We start from the raw sequence: 21,941 nt of genomic DNA on the forward strand, positions 1-21,941 counted from the left end.
AAGTTTTGTATTTCTGGGGCGTTTAGTTGTGTTGTTATAGTCATGATGCGTTGTTGTGAGTTTTGTGGGTCTGGATTGTGGTTTTGTGTTGTGGTTGTGTTCTTACAACTGGGAGGCAAGGCTTTTGCGTTTTGTGTTCAAATTTTGTATTTCTGGGGCGTTTAGTTGTGTTATAGTCACGATGCGTTGTTGTGAGTTTTGTGGGTCCGGATTGTGGTTTTGTGGTGTAGTTGTGTTGTTACAACCGGGAGGCAAGGTTTTTGCGTTGTGTTGTCAAGTTTTATATTTCTGGGGCGTTTAGTTGTGTGCCAAGTTTCGTATTTCTAGGACGTTTAGTTGTGTTGTTATAGTCATGATGCATTGTTGTGAGTTTTGTGGGTCCGGATTGTGGTTTTGTGGTGTGGTTGTGTTGTTACAACCGGGAGGCAAGGCTTTTGCGTTGTGTTGTTAAGTTTTATATTTCTGGTGCGTTTAGTTGTGTGCCAAGTTTCGTATTTCTGGGGCGTTTAGTTGTGTTGTTATAGTCACGATGCGTTGTTGTGAGTTTTATGGATCCGGATTGTGGTTTTGTGGTGTGGTTGTGTTGTTACAACCTGGAGGGAAGGCTTTTGCGTTGTGTTGCCAAGTTTCGTATTTCTGGGGCATTTAGTTGTGTTGTTATAGTCACGATGCGCTGTTGTGAGTTTTGTGGGTCCTGTGTGGTTTTGTGGTGTGGTTGTGTTGTTACAACCGGGAGGCAAGGCTTTTGCATTGTGTTGCCAAATTTTGTATTTCTGGGGCGTTTAGTTGTGTTGTTACTGCATGATGCGTTGTTGTGAGTTTTGTGGGTCTGGATTGTGGTTTTGTGGTGTGGTTGTGTTGTTGTAACCTGGAGGCAAGCCTTTTGCATTGTGTTGCCAAATTTCGTATTTCTGGGATGTTTAGTTTTGTTGTTATAGTCACTGCGCAAACAACTTTATCATTTTATATATATAGATAATAATATTTATAAATAATAATAATTATTAAAATTTATAAATATATAATATATTGCATATACATATAATATTGATAATAATATTATAATGGAATACAATATTATACTACTAATAATGCAATATAATAATATTAATTACTGTATATACTCGAGTATAAGCCTAGTTTTTCAGCCCTTTTTTTAAGACTGAAAAAGCCCCCCTCAGCTTATACTCGGGTGAGGGTCCTGGCTAGCTTATATTTGGGTCAGCTTATACTCGAGAATATATGGTGCATTTATTATTTTTCTCTATTATTATTGGTATTAATACATTTATTATTTCACTCTGATATTATTATTATGATTGCATTTATTATTTTCCTTTATTATTACTTGTATTATTTTCCTGCATTTATTATTATTACATGTATTATTTTACTCTATTATTATTAAAAGGATATATAAGCACATTTACATTGAAGAAGATGAGAATAATGATTTGATCAGAGTTGGACAGTCTTATCTTAAATCTGAGCTTGATGTAAATATTCAAAAACATTTAACCTACTGATTCCTCAATTAATGTAATTTTATTGGTATCTATTTTTATTTCTGAAATGTACCACTCACGGCTTATACTGGAGTCAATGTTTTCCCAGTTTTTTTGTGGTAAAATTAGGTGCCTCGGCTTATATTCGGATCGGCTTATACTTGAGTATATACGGTATATATTATATATTAAAATGTAGTATTACTAATAATGATATAGTACAATATAGTAATTAAATGCATATATTGTGCTATTCTAATAATATATTGTATGTTCATTTGATTTGTAAGCCGCTCTGAGTCCCCTTCGGGGTGAGAAGAGCGGGATATAAATGTAGTAAATAAATAATAATAATAATAATAATTTATCATAGATAGAATGTATAATGTGAACTACAACTCATATCATGCCAGGTTAACCCCCAGAAACTCGCATCAGAACTTAAAGTTTGTGATATTGGGGAATTTTGCTCTGGATGCATTATGGGTGGGGTTCAGTCCCATTCCATCACTGGTGGAGTACAGAGTGCTTGTTGATTACAGGTGAACTATAAATCCCAGTAACCATGACTCCAAAATGTCCATGCCAATTCCCCTCAAAACCCACCAGCATTCAAATGTCGATATATCGGGTCTGCATACCAAGTTTGGTCCAGATTCATCATTGTTTGGGTTCTTAGTGCGCTCTGGATGTAGGTGAACTACAACTCATATCAATCCAGTATTTTTTGTTGGGGGTTTTGTGTACCAAGTGAGTTCCAGGTCCATTGTTGGTGGAGTTCAGAGTGCTCTTAGATTCAAATAATGCCCAAGGAATTCATCTCCTTCAGCTTATAATAATATTAATTATATATTATATAATATAACTAGCTGTGCCCGGCCACCCGTTGCTGTGGCGAAGTATGGTGGTATGGGAAATAAAGTATTGAGGAATTGGTGGTTGTTAAGGTAAAGGGTCCCCTGGGCTGAGTGGGTTGCTAGGAGACCAAGTGAGCGGAGCTTAGCCTTCTAACTGGCAGCAATTGGATAAAAACAATTATTCCTTTCTTTTTGTTGTTATCAACCTAGAGGCATGGATGAGGGGTTGTGCTGTCAATTTTTGAGGTTGTGGGGTGTTTACTTTTGTTGTTTTGTCCGCTGCCGTGATGCCATCACTCTTTTATATATATAGATTATATATTATAATAATATGTGTTGTTTAATGTGTTAAGATTTGTTGTTCTATTATATTTTGTTATATTGTATTGTTCTGGGCATGGCCCCATGTAAGCCGCCCCGAGTCCCCGTTGGGGAGATGGTGGTGGGGTATAAATAAAGTTTATCATTATTATTATTATTAAATGTAATATTACTAATAATATTACCATATAATATTATAGTACAGTATAGTAATTTAATGCTTATATTGTGCTATGCTAATAATATATTGTATGTACATTTGATTTTTAAGCCGCTTTGAGTCCCCTTCAGGGTGAATAATAAATAATATAATAAATAAATAATAGCAGAGCTGGAACAGAACTCCATTTCCCATGATCCTTTAGTGGAGCATGTGACCACTCCAAAGGGAGGAGGAGAGAGGCAACAGGAAGGGAGCAAAAAGCTTGCCATGTAAACCCAGGAGTAAAGAACTGTATCTGCATGCTTTGCAACCCGCTTTATGTCCTAGAAGTAAGTTTTGCATTGTTTTTATTTCAATTTGTTTTGCAAATAAGAAAAATAAAGCCGGGAGGGGGTTTTGCAAACTCCCCAAAGTTTGCAAAACCTGGAAAGTTGTCTGTATTGCACCATCGAGAAGCCAGACATCCTCAGAGTTGGGTTACAAAGTTTACAGAAATAATAATAGAAAGAAATAATAATACATATACAACAACAATAATAATAATAATAATAATAATAATAATAATAACTTTATTTATATACTGCCCTAGCTCCCAAAAGGGACTCAGGGCGGTTTCCAACAATAATACTGGAAAGTTATCTGTATTGTACCATCGAGAGGTCAGACATCCTCAGAGCTGGCTTACGAAGTTTACAGAAATAATAATAGAAAGGAATAATAATAATAATAATAATAATAATAATAATAATAATAATAATTTATTTATATAACGCCCTATCTCCCAAAAGGGACTCAGGGCGGTTTCCAACAATAATACTGGAAAGTTGTCTGTATTGTACCATCGAGAAGTCAGACATCCTCAGAGTTGGGTTACGAAGTTTACAGAAATAATAATAGGAATAATAATAATTATTATTATTATTATTATTATTTATATACCGCCCTATCTCCCAAAAGGGACTCAGGGCGGTTTCCAACAATAATACTGGAAAGTTATCTGTATTGTACCATCGAGAAGTCAGACATCCTCAGAGTTGGGTTACGAAGTTTACAGAAATAGTAATAGAAAGGAATAATAATAATAATAATAATAATAATAATAATAATAATAATAATAATTTATTTATATACCGCCCTATCTCCCAAAAGGGACTCAGGGCGGTTTCCAACAATAATACTGGAAAGTTGTCTGTATTGTACCATCGAGAGGTCAGACGTCCTCAGATTTGGGTTTTGAAGTTTACAGAAATAATAATAGAAAGGAATAATAATAATAATAATAATAATAATAATAATAATAATAATAATAATTTATTTATATACCACCCTATCTCCCAAAAGGGACTCAGGGCGGTTTCCAACAATAATACTGGAAAGTTGTCTGTATTGTACCATCGAGAAGTCAGACATCCTCAGAGTTGGGTTACGAAGTTTACAGAAATAATAATAGAAAGGAATAATAATAATAATAATAATAATAATAATAATAATTATTTATATACCGCACTTATCTCCCAAAAGGGACCCAGGGCGGTTTCCAACAATAACACAACAACATGCAGCACATAACAGTATAAAAAACACATTATTACACAAAATAAAACTTTTACGCTAAAAATAACAATCAATAATAATACAACAGCTTCCAGTCGGTGGGGCGAGGATCAATAATCCCATAAATTAACATGGTCCATAATCAGGAATAGATGAGACTGTGCAGCATATTTCAGGGATAAAAAATTATATTCTAATGCAATACAATATAATAATAATAATAATACACGATTATAATGGTGTATTATATATTACATGTAATATTACTAATAATATTACAATATAGTGTTATAGTATAATATAGTAATATATAGTGGATTTCCCTTTATGTATATATATATATATATATATCCCCTTAATGTGTGTGTGTCTGACTATCTATCTATCTAAATATTAATATTATGCTATGCTAATACTGTATTATGTAATACCATATAATAGTAATACACGATTATAATTATATATTATATATTACATGTAATATTACTAATAATATTACACTATAGTGGTATAGTACAGTATAGTAATATATCGTGGATTTCCCTTAATATATATAATATAAATATATATCCCCTTAATGTGTGTGTCTGTCTATCTATCTATCTATCTAAATACTAATATTATGATATGCTATGTAATACCATATAATAGTAATACACGATTATAATTGTATATTATATATTACATGTAATATTACTAATAATATTACAATATAGTGGTATAGTACAATATAGTAATATATAGTGGATTTCCCTTTATATATATATATATATATATATATATATATATATATATATATATATATCTCCCCTTAATGTGTGTGTCTATCTATCTGAATACTAACAACAACAACAACAACAACTTTATTTTTATACCCCGCCCCATCTCCCCGAAGGGACTCGGGGCGGCTTACATGGGGCCTTGCCCGATAAAACAATCAAATATCAAAACACAGCAATAAAACAGTTATCCAATAAAAACATCAATTACAGTAAAAACAATCGTTAAAATCAACATAAAACATACAATATTAACACTGGAGACTAATTCATAGAACCCAGGCATAATATATAACTAATATTATGCTATGCTAATAATATAATATATTGGATTGCTGTGAGTTTTCCCGGCTGCCTGGCCATGTTCCAGAAGCATTCTCTCCTGACATTTCTCCCACATCTATGGCAGGCATCCTCAGAGGTTGAGGTCTGTTGGAAACTAGGCAAGTGAGGTTTATATATCTTGTCTGTTGGAGGCAGGTGTGAATGTTGCCATTGGCCACCTTGATTAGTATTGAATAGCCTTGCAGCTGTGAAGCCTGGCTGCTTCCTCCCTGGGGGAATCCTTTGTTGGGAGGTGTTAGCTGGTCTTGACTTGGTACGATATGTGCTAATATAAATGATATATACTATGATCCGGTGCTCAAATTGTATTTTTGAAGGACATGAGAGTTTTGCGTTGTCTTTTCATATCAAGGCGTCTTTGGTTGCCTAGGTTAGTTTCTAAATAGATATTATAGTTCAGGGGTCCCCAAACTTTTTAAGCAGAGGGCCAGTCCACAATCCTTCAGACTGTTGAGGGGCCGAATTATCATTTGAAAAAAATACAAACAAATTCCTATGCATACTGCACATGTCTTATTTGTAGTGTAACAACAACAACAACGAAAGAACAATACAATATTTAAAAATGAAAACAATTTTAACCAATATAAACCAATTAGGATTTCAATGGAAAGTGTGGGCCTACTACAGGCCAATGAGATAGTCAAGTTAATTAGGATTGTTGTTGTTGTTGATGTTGTTGTTGTTGTGTGCCTTCAAATCATGTCAGACTTTGGCCGAGCATAAGTCTAAAATTAATTATTTATTTACTGCATTTATTTACTACATTTATATCCCACCCTTCTCACCCTGAAGGAGACTCAGAGCAGCTGTATGTACATACAATATATTATATTATTAGCATAACACAATATTAGCATTATATATTACTATATTGAACTATACCACTATACTATTACATAATATGTAATATATACCATATAATTAATATTATTATATGGTATTACTATTAGTAATTGTATAACGTAAGATTATTATCAATATTATATGTATATACAATATATTATATTATTAAAACTGATATAAAAATATTATATTATAAAACTGAGGGCGGGGGCCAGGTAAATGACCTTGGAGGGCCGCATCCGGCCCCCGGGCCTTAGTTTGGGGACCACTGTTATAGTTATTATATATAACTGATTTTAATGTTTGTGTCTATTTATAATTATGGAGTGCTTGCCGTATATATGTTATACTCTGCTGTGAGAAGGGCGGAATATAAATGTTTTAAATACATAAATAAATCTATATTATATATAGATATGTATCATATAATGGTGTATGATATACACATACGACATATGTTTAGATCATTCGATATCATATAAAGTTTTTATATATATATATATATATGTATATGTATATATGGTATATACAATGCATATGCATATTGAGTATACAGATAGATATCATATAAAGTTTTATATGTGTGTGAGAGTGTATATATCATATACAGTTATATAAGTAAATACCATATAAAGTTACTATATATACAGCATATACATATTGTATGTAAATATTTATATCAATACATATACAGGTATTATATATGTATGCATGTATGTGTATATATTATATACATTATATAAGTATAATGTTATTATATATATGATACATATAGAGATATAAATTTATATCGATGCATATACATTATATATATGCATGTATGTGTATATATTATAAACATTATATAATGTTATTATATATATAATATATATAGAGAGATATATACATTTGTATTGATACATATACATTTATTATATATATGCATGTATGTGTATATATTATATACATTATATAAGTACAGTAGAGTCTCACTTATCCAAGCTAAACGGGCCTTGGATAAGCGAATATCTTGGATAATGAGGGATTAAGGAAAAGCCTATTAAACATCAAATTAGGTTATGATTTTAAAAATTAAGCACCAAAACATCATGTTTTACAACAAATTTGACAGAAAAAGCAGTTCAATACGCAGTAATGTTATGTTATAATTACTGTATTTACGAATTTAGCACCAAAATATCACGATATATTGAAAACACTGACTACAAAAATGGCTTGGATAATCCAGAAACTTGGATAAGCGAGGATTGGATAAGTGAGACTCTACTGTATAATGTTATTATATATAATGCATATATAGAGAGATATACATTTATATAGATACATATACATTTTTAACATATATGCATGTATATATATATTATATACATTATATAAGTATAGTTATTATATATAATACATATATAGAGAGAGATACATTTATATCGATACATAGACATTTATTATATATATAATACGTTCTTTCCCAGTGTAGGGCTGCCCCGCTCTCCCCGAACCGCCATGGCCGACGGGAGCATGGAGCTCAAGGCGGAGGGCCTTCCGGGGCCTAGATCCATGGATCTGGAGGAGGTCCCGGATCTCCAAGACGGTGCCTCCACCCAAGAAGAGCCTGGGCCGCTGTGTGCTGACTTAGGAGCCCCACTGGCACCTCCCAACGTGGGGGCTGGGGCCTCCGGAATGGACCCCACGGAGACAGCGGAGGGACAGGCAGACATGGGGCTCCTGGAAGGACCCAGGTAAGATTGTGTTAGATTCTCTTCTCCCAGTTGTGCTGTGGGTAAGTCTTCCCCAGAAGAAAGCACCAAGACACACGCTGGGTAGATTCCAACAGGTTTTTTATTGTACAGAATACCAGAATCTTCTCTGTAGCCCATTTATATAGGGGCTCTCACATACCAGAGGGTAATTGAGGTTTTATGGCTGGCCTGTTTATGGCTGGCATCTGTTCTTTATCAGAAAGCACCAAGACACACGCTGGGTAGATTCCAACAGGTTTTTATTGTACAGAATACCAGAATCTTCTCTGTAGCCCATTTATATAGGGGCTCTCACATACCAGAGGGTAATTGAGGTTTTATGGCTGGCCTGTTTATGGCTGGCATCTGTTCTTTATCAGAAAGCACCAAGACACACGCTGGGTAGATTCCAACAGGTTTTTTATTGTACAGAATACCAGAATCTTCTCTGTAGCCCATTTATATAGGGGCTATAACATACCAGAGGGTAATTGAGGTTTTATGGCTGGCCTGTTTATGGCTGGCATCTGTTCTTTATCAGAAAGCACCAAGACACACGCTGGGTAGATTCCAACAGGTTTTTATTGTACAGAATACCAGAATCTTCTCTGTAGCCCATTTATATAGGGGCTCTCACATACCAGAGGGTAATTGAGGTTTTATGGCTGGCCTGTTTATGGCTGGCATCTGTTCTTTATCAGAAAGCACCAAGACACACGCTGGGTAGATTCCAACAGGTTTTTTATTGTACAGAATACCAGAATCTTCTCTGTAGCCCATTTATATAGGGGCTCTCACATACCAGAGGGTAATTGAGGTTTTATGGCTGGCATCTGTTCTTTGTCAGCGCTTGCTCTGTGTCCGGAGATGTCAAAGATCGGAGATCATGACAGATGGGCAGGTGGGTTAGAGTTAGAGCTAGGTGGGTGAATGAATGGATAGATAGGGATGGATCGATAGGTCAGACAGATCAATCGATCAATAGATAGAAAGACAGATGGATAGGTAAGTGGATGGATAGATAGGGATAAATAAGATAGATAGATAGATAGATAGATAGATAGATAGATAGATAGATAGATAGATAGAACTAGGTAGACAGGGATACAAAAATTGATAGGAAGGTGGACAGATAGGTAAATTGATAGAAAGACAGACAGATGGATAGGCGAATAGATAGATATTATAACAATATAATAATATACTCATATTATGCTATACCAATAATATAATATATGGTATATACATAGAATATTTATTTATTTATTTGTTGATAATATTATAATGTAATACAATATAATAATAATAATGCACTATTATAATTGCAAATTTATATTACATGTAATATTACTAATAATATTGCTATATAGCTGGCCTGAGTCCCCTCGGGTGAGAAGGGCAGGGTAGAAATTATAGAAATAAATAAATAAATAGTACAATATATAATGCTTATATAATATATAATGCTTATATTGTGCTATGCTAATAATAGAATATATTGTACGTAAATATAGCTTGTAAGCCACCCTGAGTCCCTTTCAGGGTGAGAAGGGTGGGATATAAATGTCGGTAATAAATAAGTAGATAGATAGATAGATAGATAGATAATTAGATAGACATGTAGGTAGGTGGATGGATGGATATACAGGGATACAAAGATCAGTAGAAACAGAGGTAAATGGATTGATAGATGGATAGGAATAAATCATTAGATAGATAGATAGATAGATAGATAGATAGATAGACAGACAGCGATCGAATGTAGAACATATTTTATCTTGTTTTATTGTAATTGTTTGGGCTTGGCCCCATGTGAGCCACCCTGAGTCCCTTCGGGGAGTTGGAAGCAGGATACAAAAATAAAGTTGTTATTATTATTATTATTATTATTATTATTATTATTATTATTATTATTACTAGCTGTGCCCGGCCACGCGTTGCTGTGGCATTGTCTGGTGGTATTGGTGAGAAATTGTTGAGGTAGTGGTGGTATTGAATGTCTGTTGTATGGTTGTCTTTATGTTTAGTATGCACACTGAAGTGGTTTATATGGCAGTGTGGAGTCAAGATAATCCAGTTCAAAGCAGATAATATAAGATTCTAAATGGGTTATATAGCTGTGTGGAAGGGCCTTGAGTCTACACTGCCATATAATCCAGTTAAAATCTAATAATCTGTGGAAGAGGCCTAAGTGAGGCCTAACTATGCCTGTCCCCTGGGCTGAGGAGGTTGCTAGGAGACCAAGTGGGCAGAGCTTAGCCTTCAAACTGGCAGCAATTGGATAAAAACTATTATTCCTCTCCCCGTAATTAGGACTTTATTTTTCTTTTCATTTTGTTGTATCAACCTAGAGCCATGAATGATGGGTTGTGTTGTCAAATTTCGAGGTTGGGGGGCCTGTAGTTTTGTTGTTTTGTCCGCTGCCCTGATGCCATCACTCTTTTGCATATATAGATTACTAGCTGTGCCCGGCCACGCGTTGCTGTGGCGAAGTCTGGTGGTCTGGGAAATAAAGTATTGAGGAATTGGTGGTAGTAAAGGTCAAGGGTAAAGGTTTTCCCCTGACATTAAGTCCACTCGTGTCTGACTCTGGAGGTTGGTGCTCATCTCCATTTCTAAGTCGAAGAGCCGGCGTTGTCCGTAGACTCCTCCAAGGTCATGTGGGATGACTACATGGAGCGGCGTTACCTTCCCGCCAGAGCAGTACCTATTGATGCACTCACATTTGCATGTTTTCGAACTTCTGGGTTGGCAGAAGCTGGGGCTAACAGTGGGGGCTCTCTCCGCTCCCCCAATTCAAACCTGTGGCCTTTCGGTCCAGAAGTTCAGCAGCTCAGCGCTTTAACACGCTGTGCCATCAGGGGATATTATTTCCTAAAGGTTGTGAATATACAATATTTCTGATTGGGTTTTTTTTGTTTGTTGGAGGCAAGTATGAATGCTGCAATTAGGAAAAATGATTAGGATGTAATGGCCTTGCAGCTTTAAAGCCTGGCTGTTTCCTCCCTGAGTGAATTTTTTGTTGGGAGGTGTTAGCTGGCCCTGATTGTTTCCTGTCTGGAATTCGCTTGTTTTCAGAGTGGTGTTGTTTGCGATATTTTATGTGCTTCTACTGTCTGTGGCCCTGAGAAAACAGAGGATTTTCCAGACTTTGATGATGGGAATACTTTGTTGGGAGGTGTTAGCTGGCCCTGATTCTTTCCTGTCTGGAATTCCCTTGTTTTCAGAGTGGTGTTGTTTGCGATATTTTATGTGCTTCTACTGTCTGTGACCCTGAGAAAACAGGATTTTCCAGACTTTGATGATGGGAATACTTTGTCGGGAGGTGTTAGCTGGCCCTGATTCTTTCCTGTTTGGAATTCCCTTGTTTTCAGAGTGGTGTTGTTTGCGATATTTTATGTGCTTCTACTGTCTGTGGCCCTGAGAAAACAGAGGATTTTCCAGACTTTGATGATGGGAATACTTTGTTGGGAGGTGTTAGCTGGCCCTGATTCTTTCCTGTCTGGAATTCCCTTGTTTTCAGAGTGGTGTTGTTTGCGATATTTTATGTGCTTCTACTGTCTGTGACCCTGAGAAAACAGGATTTTCCAGACTTTGATGATGGGAATACTTTGTCGGGAGGTGTTAGCTGGCCCTGATTCTTTCCTGTTTGGAATTCCCTTGTTTTCAGAGTGGTGTTGTTTGCGATATTTTATGTGCTTCTACTGTCTGTGGCCCTGAGAAAACAGGATTTTCCAGACTTTGATGATGGGAATACTTTGTTGGGAGGTGTTAGCTGGCCCTGATTGTTTCCTGTGTGGAATTCCCCTGTTTATTTACTGTCCTGGTTTTAGAGATTATATTGTTCTGCATTATTCTATCCCAGTAATTATTTCATATTAAAGAAGAATCTCACTTATCCAACATTGGCTTATACAATGTTCTGGATTATCCAACGCAGTCTTCCTTTTCATAATCAATGTTTTTGTAGTCAGTGTTTTAAATTCATTGTGATATTTTAGTGGTAAATTTGTAAATACAGTATAGTAGAGTCTCACTTATCCAACATAAACGGGCTGGCAGAATATTGGATAAGTGCATATGTTGGATAATGAGGAATTAAGGATAACCCTATTAAACATCAAATTAAGTTATGATTTTACAAATTAAGCACCAAAACATCATGTTAGACAACAAATTTGTCAGAAAAGTAGTTCAGTACACAGTAATGCTATATAGTAATTACTGTATTTATGAATTTAGCACCAAAATATCACGATATATTGAAAGCATTGACTACAAAAATGCGTTGGATAATCCAGAACGTTGGATAAGCGAGACTCTACTGTAAATACTACATAGCCTTACTGCGCATGGAACTACTTTTTCTGTCAAATTTGTTGTATAATATGATGTTTTGGTGCTTAATTTGTATAACGATTACCTAATTTGATGTTTAATTGGCTTTTCCTGAATCCCTTCTTATTATCCAACATATTCACTTATTCTGCCGGCCTGTTTACGTTGGATAACTGAGACTCTACTGTATATTTCTAATCTTATATTATCTGCTCAGAACTGGATTATCTGAGGCCCCTTCTTCACAGCTGTATAAAATGCCCACTGAAGTGGATTATATGGCAGTGTGGAGTCAAGATAACCCAGTGCAAAGCAGATAATATAAGATTCTAAATGGGTTATATAGCTGTGTGGAAGGGCCTTGAGTCTACACTGCCATATAATCCAGTGCAAATTAGATAATCTGTGGAAGAAGTCTAAGTGAGGCCTAAATCTGCCTGTCCCCGAACTGAAACCTGGCTGTCCCTTGGTTGCTAGGCAACCAAGTGGGCAGAGATTAGCCCTCTAAACTGGCAGCAATTGGATAAAAAAAATTATTCCTCTCCCTCTAATTAGGACTTTATTTTTCTTTTCTTTTTGTTGTATCAACCTTGAGGCGTGGATGATGGGTTGTGTTGTCAAATTTTGAGGTTGGGGGGCCTGTACTTTTGTTGTTTTGTGAATTGCCGTGATGCCATCACTCTTTTATATATATAGATTATTGACACAACAGCATAGTATGACACAGCAAACAAGATAGATATGCTGGATTTCGTATCACAACATATCTATCTTGTTTGCTGTGTCATAGTATGTCGTTATTATTATCATTATAATTATTATTATTAATTATTATTGGTCAATGCTTCCCAACCTATGGGCCATGACAGATGAGAAGGTTTGACAATCTCTCTCACAATCACTGAAATCTCTACTTTTGCGTGATTCTCGCATAGGGATACCATGGAGGACGTTGCCACCACGCTCCCGCAGGAGCCTCCCCCAAAGTGGGTGCCAGATCGGGTCCCATCCGCAGAAGGGGACGCCACCCTCGTTGCTCCGTCGATGGAGTTGGAGGAGGAAGAGGACGGCTCCGTTCCCGGCGCGGACCTCATCCGAGACCTCCTCGAGCGGCTCGACCCGCAATTCCGAGACAATTCGCAGTCATCCTCCTCGCACTTCCGAGACAATTCGCAGTCATCTTCCTCGGACGGCGAAGAGCAAAGCCTTCTCCCCGAGGGGGGGGATCCGCCGGGAGAAGTCGGCCCGTGCCTGCTGCATATCGCCACCGGCTTAGGGGTCACCGCCACCCACGGGCCACGGAAAAGTCGGGGTTTGCTCTCGGCCGACACCGAACGGGAGGACCTGCTTGGGCTCCTCCGCTACGAAGGGGGCGTCCCGGGTGAAGCGGACGAGCGGACCCCCTTGGCCCACGCGGAGGCCGTTTCGGGGGGCGAAAGGGCCGGGACGGAAACGGGGCCACCCTCCACGGCGGGTCCAAAGGAAGAAGAGGCCACACCGGAGACAGCGAGCGAGCGGTTGGCAGAAGAGGTAAGGTTGGAAGGGGCCCACAAAGGTCATCCAGCCCAACCCCTGAGCCCTCCCAGACAAAATATTATTATTTTGTCACCAATGTTCATCCCAAATCCGCCTTTCTCCTCCCCCTGAATCTCTTCTCTTTTGCTTTGTCAGAACAAAATCGATACCTCCTCCTCCTCCGTCCCAGTTTACCAAGAAGGTGAGAAGGAAAGAGTGGGCTGGGAATACTGGGAAATTGGGAAATTGAGGATTTTAAGTGGGACTGAAATCTGGCACTCTTTCTTTCCTCCTTCCTTCCTTCCCTTTGCTTTCTCTCCTTTCCTTCTGATATTTTGTATTTTTATTATTATTATTATTATTATTATTATTATTATTATTATTATTTAATCCACCTCATTCTATAGGGAGAGACGAGATGATGATGATAATAATAGGGAGTGGTGTTAATTATAATAGTAGTAGTGCCATAGCAACATGCTATGCTAATTTTATATGCATACACATACACACACACAAATATATAATTTATAAATATATAATATATTGTATATACATGTAATATTGATAATAGTATTATAATGGAATACAATATTATACTACTAATAATATTAATTATATATTATATATTAAATGTAATATTACTAATAATATTACCCTATAATGATATAGTACAATATAGTACTTTAATGCTTATATTGTGCTATGCTAATAATATATTGTATTTTCATTTGAATTGTAAGCCACTTTGAGTCCCCTTTGGGGTGAGAAAATATAAATGTAATTAATAATAATAATAATAATAATAATAATAAAGAACTGCAAAAGGCCACCCTGCTGGGGTGAGAAGAGCGGGATATAAATGTAGTAAATAAATAAATAATAGTAGTAATAATAATAATAATAGATGGTGATAGGGAGAGGTATTGCTGATGATGATACGGAGTGGTGTTAATGATGATGATGATAATAATAATAATAATAATAGATGATTATGATGTTGGGAAGTAGCATTAATATTAGTAGTAGTAGTAGTAGTAATAATAATAATAACAAGAATAGATGATGATGATGACGGGGAGTGGCATTCATAGTAGTAGTAATAGTAGTAGTAATAATAATAATAATAATAATAATAATAATAATAATAATAATAATAGATGATAATGATATAGAGAGGTATTGCTGATGAATATTACATGTAATATTAATAATAATATTATGATATAATACAATGTAATAATAATTATAATTCACTGCTTTTCCACTCTCATTTGGACCGTTATGAAGCTTGGAAATGCTTCCAACAACCCCAAAGATCAAACTCATACACACACACTATTATAATTGTATATTACATGCAATATTACTAATAATATTGCGATATAGTTGTATAATATAATATATTGTATGTATATATACTTGTAAACTGCCCTGAGTCCCCTTCGGGGTGAGAAAGGTGGTATATAAATGTTGCAAATAAATAAATAAATAAATAAAATGAAGATGATGATAGGGAGTGGTGTTAATGATAATAGTAATAATAATAGGTGATGATGATGATGGGGAGTGGCAGTAGTAATAATAATAATAATAATAATAATAATAATAATAATAATAATAATAATAGATGATAATGATATGGAGAGGTATTGCTGATGAAGATGATGATAGGGACTGGTGTTAGTTATAATAGTAATAATAGATGATGATGATGATGATGATGATGATGATGATGATGATGGGGAATGGCGTTAGTCGTAGTAGTAGTAGTAGTAGTAGTAGTAGTAGTAATAATAATAATAGATGATGATGATGATGATGATGATGATAGGGAGAGGTATTGCTGAGGAAGATGATGATAGGGTTAATGATAATAGTAATAATAATAATAGATGATGATGATGGTGATGATGGTGATGATTGGGAGTGGGATTAATAGTAGTAGTAGTAGTAATAATAATAATAATAATAATAATAATAATAATAAATCATGATCATATGGAGGGGTGTTAATTATGATAACGATAATAATATATTATGATGATAGGATGAAACAATAATAATAATAGTGAAGATGATGATAGGGAGAGGCGTTGTTGATGACGATAATATGTGATGATATAGAAGGTGAAGATGATGATAGGGAGAGGCATCAATGATGATGATGATAATAACACTATATATAACAAAATTTGAAAAAAAATTCAGTTTCATTGTGTGGTCCTTACTTTGAAAGTAGTTGTTGTGCTCCAGAAACTTGAATTGGTTGAGACTCTATGATGAGATATTCATTGAAATACTAGAGCAAATGTCCCTTCCTGCAAAAGCAATTTTTTTATGCAGTTCCGTAAACTTTTCCATATTTTTATGATAGAATCAATGAGGGAATGACATTGATAACCCAGGAACAAAAATGGTGTTGCATCGTGTTGTTGTTGCCCCATCACGATCCTCTCCCGCCTGCCTCAACAAAGGCGGCGTTGAGCTGTCCTCGTTGAGGACTAGAAGCACCGTAACCTCCCTTCCCTGTCCTCAGACGACCTCTCGGCCGTAGCGCCGGGTCCTTGTGACCCCGAAGACCTGCGCGAAGGGGTCCTCTTTGCGGCGAAATACCTGGGCTCCACGCAGCTGGTTTCAGAGAGGAACCCCCCGAGTAGTGTCCGCATGGCGCAAGCCCAGGAGGCCATGGACCGGGTGAAGGTGAGGCGTTGGATGGCCATCTGTCAGGAGGGTTTACTTGGGGGGTGTGTGTGTGTTGAGTTATTTATTTATTTATTTACTATATATACTCTAAGATAAACTGAGTTTGCTTGCAATATGTGATCTATTTCTCTCTTCTCCTCCCTTATCAGTGTGTTTTCTTTTGCAAAGCCTCCCTGGCTCTTAATCCAGGGAATGTTTTGAAAAGGGAAAGACGCCCTTGCAAGTCAGGAAGAAGAAAAATATATATTCATTCATCTTATGAAAGCATTTCCCCCTGAAATATTTGTTATTACAGTAGAGTCTCACTTATCCAACATAAACGGGCCGGACGAACATTGGATAAGCAAATATCTTGGATAGTAAGGAGAGATTAAGGAGAAGCCTATTAAACACCAAATTAGGTTATGATTTTACAAATTAAGCACCCAAACATCATGTTATACAACAAATTTGACAGAAAAAGTGGTTCAATACACAGTAATTCTATGTAGTAATTACTATATTTATGAATTTAGCACCAAAATATCACGATGCTTTGAAAACATTGACTACAAAAATGCGTTGGATAATCCAGAATGTTGGATAAGCGAGACTCTACTGTATATAGGCATTAACCCCTTTCAAGCTTTTGCAATCTCTATGTACCTTTATATGTGTATCTATCTATATATATTAATTTTATATATGAATTTCCCTTCATGTGTTTGCAGGTCTTTGCAAATCCTTTATACATATAGATCCATGTACCTGTGTATCTGTAGCCATACATATACATTATTTTTATATATGAATTTCCCCTCATATGTTTGCAGGTCTTTGCAAATCCTTTATACATATAAATCCATGAACCTGTGTATCTGTAGCCATACATATACATTAATTTTATATATGAATTTCCCCTCATACGTTTGCAGGTCTTTGCAAATCCTTTATACATATAGATCCATGTGCCTGTGTAACTGTAGCCATACATATACATTATTTTTATATATGAATTTCCCCTCATATGTTTGCAGGTCTTTGCAAATCCTTTATACATATAGATCCATGTACCTGTGTATCTGTAGCCATACATATACATTATTTTTATATATGAATTTCCCCTCATACGTTTGCAGGTCTTTGCAAATCCTTTATACATATAGATCCATGTACCTGTGTAACTGTAGCCATACATATACATTATTTTTATATATGAATTTCCCCTCATATGTTTGCATGTCTTTGCAAATCCTTTATACATATAGATCCATGTACCTGTGTAACTGTAGCCATACATATGCATTATATATGAATTTCCCTTCATATGTTTGCAGGTCTTTGCAAATCCTTTATACATATAGATCCATGTACCTGTGTATCTGTAGCCATACATATACATTATTTTTATATATGAATTTCCCTTCATGTGTTTGCAGGTCTTTGCAAATCCTTTATACATATAGATCCATGTACCTGTGTATCTGTAGCCATACATATACATTATTTTTATATATGAATTTCCCCTCATATGTTTGCAGGTCTTTGCAAATCCTTTATACATATAGATCCATGTACCTGTGTTTCTGTAGCCATACATATACATTATTTTTATATATGAATTTCCCCTCATATGTTTGCAGGTCTTTGCAAATCCTTTATACATATAGATCCATGTACCTGTGTTTCTGTAGCCATACATATACATTATTTTTATATATGAATTTCCCCTCATATGTTTGCAGGTCTTTGCAAATCCTTTATACATATAGATCCACGTACCTGTGTTTCTGTAGCCATACATATACATTATTTTTATATATGAATTTCCCCTCATATGTTTGCAGGTCTTTGCAAATCCTTTATACATATAGATCCACGTACCTGTGTATCTGTAGTCATACATATACATTATTTTTATATATGAATTTCCCCTCATATGTTTGCAAGTCTCTGCAAATATCTATATAAAGAGAGATGTCTGGATAGATATGAATATGTTCTTACCTATATATAGATATAGGGCTTGGAAATATTACAGGGGGGAAATGAACACACAAATATATATAGACATGTCTAGATAGATATGAATATATATATATATATATATATATATATATATATATATGGCTTGCAAATATTGCTGGAGTGAAATGCACATATATAGAGAGAGGATTTGCAAACGTTTCAGGGGGAAATGCATATGTGAAATTAGTATCTATAATAATAGATCTATATCTAGCTCTGCATTGTTTATATAAGCATTGAATGTTTGCCTGTTACTATGTTGGAAGCCGGCCTGAGTCCCCATGGGGAGATAGGGTGGGATCCAAATGAAGTTTTTATTATTATTATTATTATTATTATTATTATTATTATTATTATTGTATGACACAGCAAACAAGATAGATATGCTGGATTTCGTATCATAAAACCACAAGTCGAACACTTTCCAAGTGATGTATTTTCAGATGATGCTGCAGATCCCAGTCGGGTGGCCTTTTGCAGTTGACAGATTGTAATTTTGTCAATGTCTATTGTTTCCAAATGCTGGCTGAGATCTTTTGGCACGGCACCCAGTGTGCCCATCACCACCGGGACCACCTGCACTGGTTTCTACCAGTCTTTGATGTTCAATCTTTATTATTATTATTATTATTATTATTATTATTATTATTATTAGGTTTTTGTTCATACCATAATGTTTTCCAATTATAGAGCTAGTTTATTGCTTTTCTTTGAAATAAGGTAAATATTCAAAAACATTTAACCTACTGATGCCTCGATTAATGAAATTTTATTGGTACTGTACTGTATTTACAAATTTACCACTAAAATATCACAATGAATTTAAAACACTGACTACAAAAACATTGATTATGAAAAGGCAGACTGTGTTGGATAATCCAGAACATTCTGCCGGCCCGTTTATGTTGGATAAGTGAGACTCTACTGTATCTATTTTTATTTTGAAATTTACCCGTAGCTGTTGTATTTCCCACCCTCGGCTTATACTCGAGTCAGTTTTTTATGATAAAATTAGGTGCTTCGGCTTATATTTGGGTCGGCTTATACTTGAGTATATATGGTATTTATTTACAACATTTTTACTTCGCCTTTCTCACCTGAGAGGACTCAAGGCGGCGTACAACACCCGGCAAGATACAATTTGCATGGTGTTTGAGTGAGAACTCTTTAGAACTATTTTTCAGTGATTGTGGAAAGATGGAATAAATCATTTATCTCCATTGTTTTGAGCTTGATTTAAACTCCAAGAACTTCCAGAGTCATACAAGAAGGAAGCTGGGTTGGGTTTTTTCTCATCGCCTTGCCTTGGGATTTGTAGGCTCCGGAAGGGGAGTCCCAGCCCATGACGGACGTGGATCTCTTCATCTCGACTCAGAGGATCAAAGTCCTTACGACCGACTCCCAGGTGGGCGAGAAAGAAGAGCCAGAAATCAAAATACTTCAGGACTTTCTCCCTTCTCCAGCTCCATAATCCCCTGTTTGCTTGCCTCAGGAAGCCATGATGGACCACCCGCTGCAGACCATTTCTTTCATCGCGGATATCGGGAACGTGGTTGTGCTGATGGCGCGCCGGAAACTCCCTCGCCGGACGGACTCTTCCCCGGAGAAGCCGCTCTACAAAATGATCTGCCACGTCTTTCACTCGGCCGACGTAAGACCTTTCACATCAGGGACCATCCAATCCCCCCCGACGGATGGCCTTCCAGTTCGACCCCCAGTCGTAATCCCCGTCTCTCCCCGCAGGCCCAGCTGGTTGCACAAGCCATCGGCCAGGCCTTCAGCGTGGCTTACCAGCTCTTCCTGAGAGCGAGCGGCATCAGTCCTCATCGAGTGGGGCCTCGCTCTCCGGGTCCCGGCGCTGACGAAGAAGACGACGAAGACGCCGCCGCCATCCGGGCGCAAGGCGAGGATTTGTACAACGCCGACCTGGCCCACTTCTCCAAGCAAGAGAACTGCGAGAAGGTAAGGACAGACTCCCAGTTGCGGGATATGGCCAGTGGGATCGCTATACAAGGGGCCTTTGTAGAGTGAATTGCATTAAATTGGAACCTAATTTGGGATTGATCATTTCATGATCCAATCCAGGGGTCCCCAAACTAAGGCCTCCGAGGTCATTTACATGGCCCCCGCCCTCAGTTTTATAATATAATATATTGTACTAGCTGTGCCCGGCCACGCGTTGCTGTGGCAAAGTGGTGGTGGTATTGGTTAAAAGTTGTTGTGGAATTTTTATTTGACGTTATTTGTATTTTTAAAATTAATTTTATTGTAACTTATCTTTTTTATTATATTTTATTATTTTGTTGTATTATTTTTAGTCATTTTTAATAGTATTTTATTGTATTAATTATTTTAGTGTTTTTTATAATTTTTATTGTATTATTTGTATTTATTTTTTATCATTTTATTAACACTGGGCTGAGTGGGTTGCTAGGAGACCAAGTGGGTGGAGCTTAGCCTTGTAACTGGCAGCAATTAGATAAAAACTATTATTCCTCTCCCTCTAATTAGGAATTTATTTTTCTTTTCTTTTTGTTGTATCAACCTAGAGGCATGGATGAGGGGTTGTGATGTCAATTTTCGAGGTTGTGGGGTGTTTACTTTTGTTGTTTTGTCCGCTGCCCTGATGCCATCACTCTTTTATATATATAGATATACATATAATATTGATAATAATATTTTAAAGTAATACAGTATAACACTAATAATAATACCATATAATAATATTAATTATATATTCTATATTACATATAATATTACTAATAATATTACGGTATAGTGGTATAGTTCAGTATAGTAATATATAATGCTAATATTGTGCTATGCTAATAATATAATATATTGTATGTACATATAATTTGTAAGCCACTCTGAGTCCCCTTTGGGGTGAGAAGGGTGTGATACAAATGTAGTAAATAAATGCAGTAAATAAATAATAAATAAATTTTAGACTTAGGCTCACCGAAGTCTGAAATGACTTGAAGGCACACAACAAAAACAACAACAACAACAACAACCCTAATTAACTTGACCATCTCATTGGCCAGAAGCAGGAAAACACTTCCCATTGAAATCCTGATAAATGAATGTTGATTAAAATTGTTTTTATTTTTAAATATTCTATTGTTCTTTCATTGTTCTTGTCCTTGTTGTTGTTGTTGTTGTTGTTGTACTACAAATAAGACATATGCAGTGTGCATTGGAATTTGTTTGTATTTTTTTCAAATGATAATCCGGCCCCTCAACAGTTAGAAGGATTGTGGACCGGC

General features: G+C 36.0%; 1 protein-coding gene across 5 annotated transcripts in view; it reads left to right on the top strand.

Moving 5' to 3' along the window:
* The window catches only part of apba3 (amyloid beta precursor protein binding family A member 3), a 69,258-nt gene that overhangs the window by 9,993 nt on the left and 37,324 nt on the right, over positions 1-21,941 (top strand). For 3 of the 5 annotated variants that reach the window (XM_062960073.1, XM_062960077.1, XM_062960075.1), the window contains exons 2-8: positions 7,840-8,106; positions 13,380-13,974; positions 14,116-14,161; positions 16,499-16,662; positions 19,991-20,077; positions 20,165-20,323; positions 20,416-20,634. In XM_062960073.1, coding sequence (XP_062816143.1) covers positions 7,840-8,106; positions 13,380-13,974; positions 14,116-14,161; positions 16,499-16,662; positions 19,991-20,077; positions 20,165-20,323; positions 20,416-20,634 — 1,537 coding nt within the window. Of the gene's footprint in view, positions 1-3,023; positions 3,176-7,839; positions 8,107-13,379; positions 13,975-14,115; positions 14,162-16,498; positions 16,663-19,990; positions 20,078-20,164; positions 20,324-20,415; positions 20,635-21,941 lie in introns of those variants that run through there. The other 2 variants (XM_062960074.1, XM_062960076.1) reach the window with 2 other exon arrangements.

The sequence above is a fragment of the Anolis carolinensis genome, unplaced genomic scaffold (assembly GCF_035594765.1).
Source record: "Anolis carolinensis isolate JA03-04 unplaced genomic scaffold, rAnoCar3.1.pri scaffold_7, whole genome shotgun sequence".
NCBI lineage: Eukaryota > Metazoa > Chordata > Lepidosauria > Squamata > Dactyloidae > Anolis > Anolis carolinensis.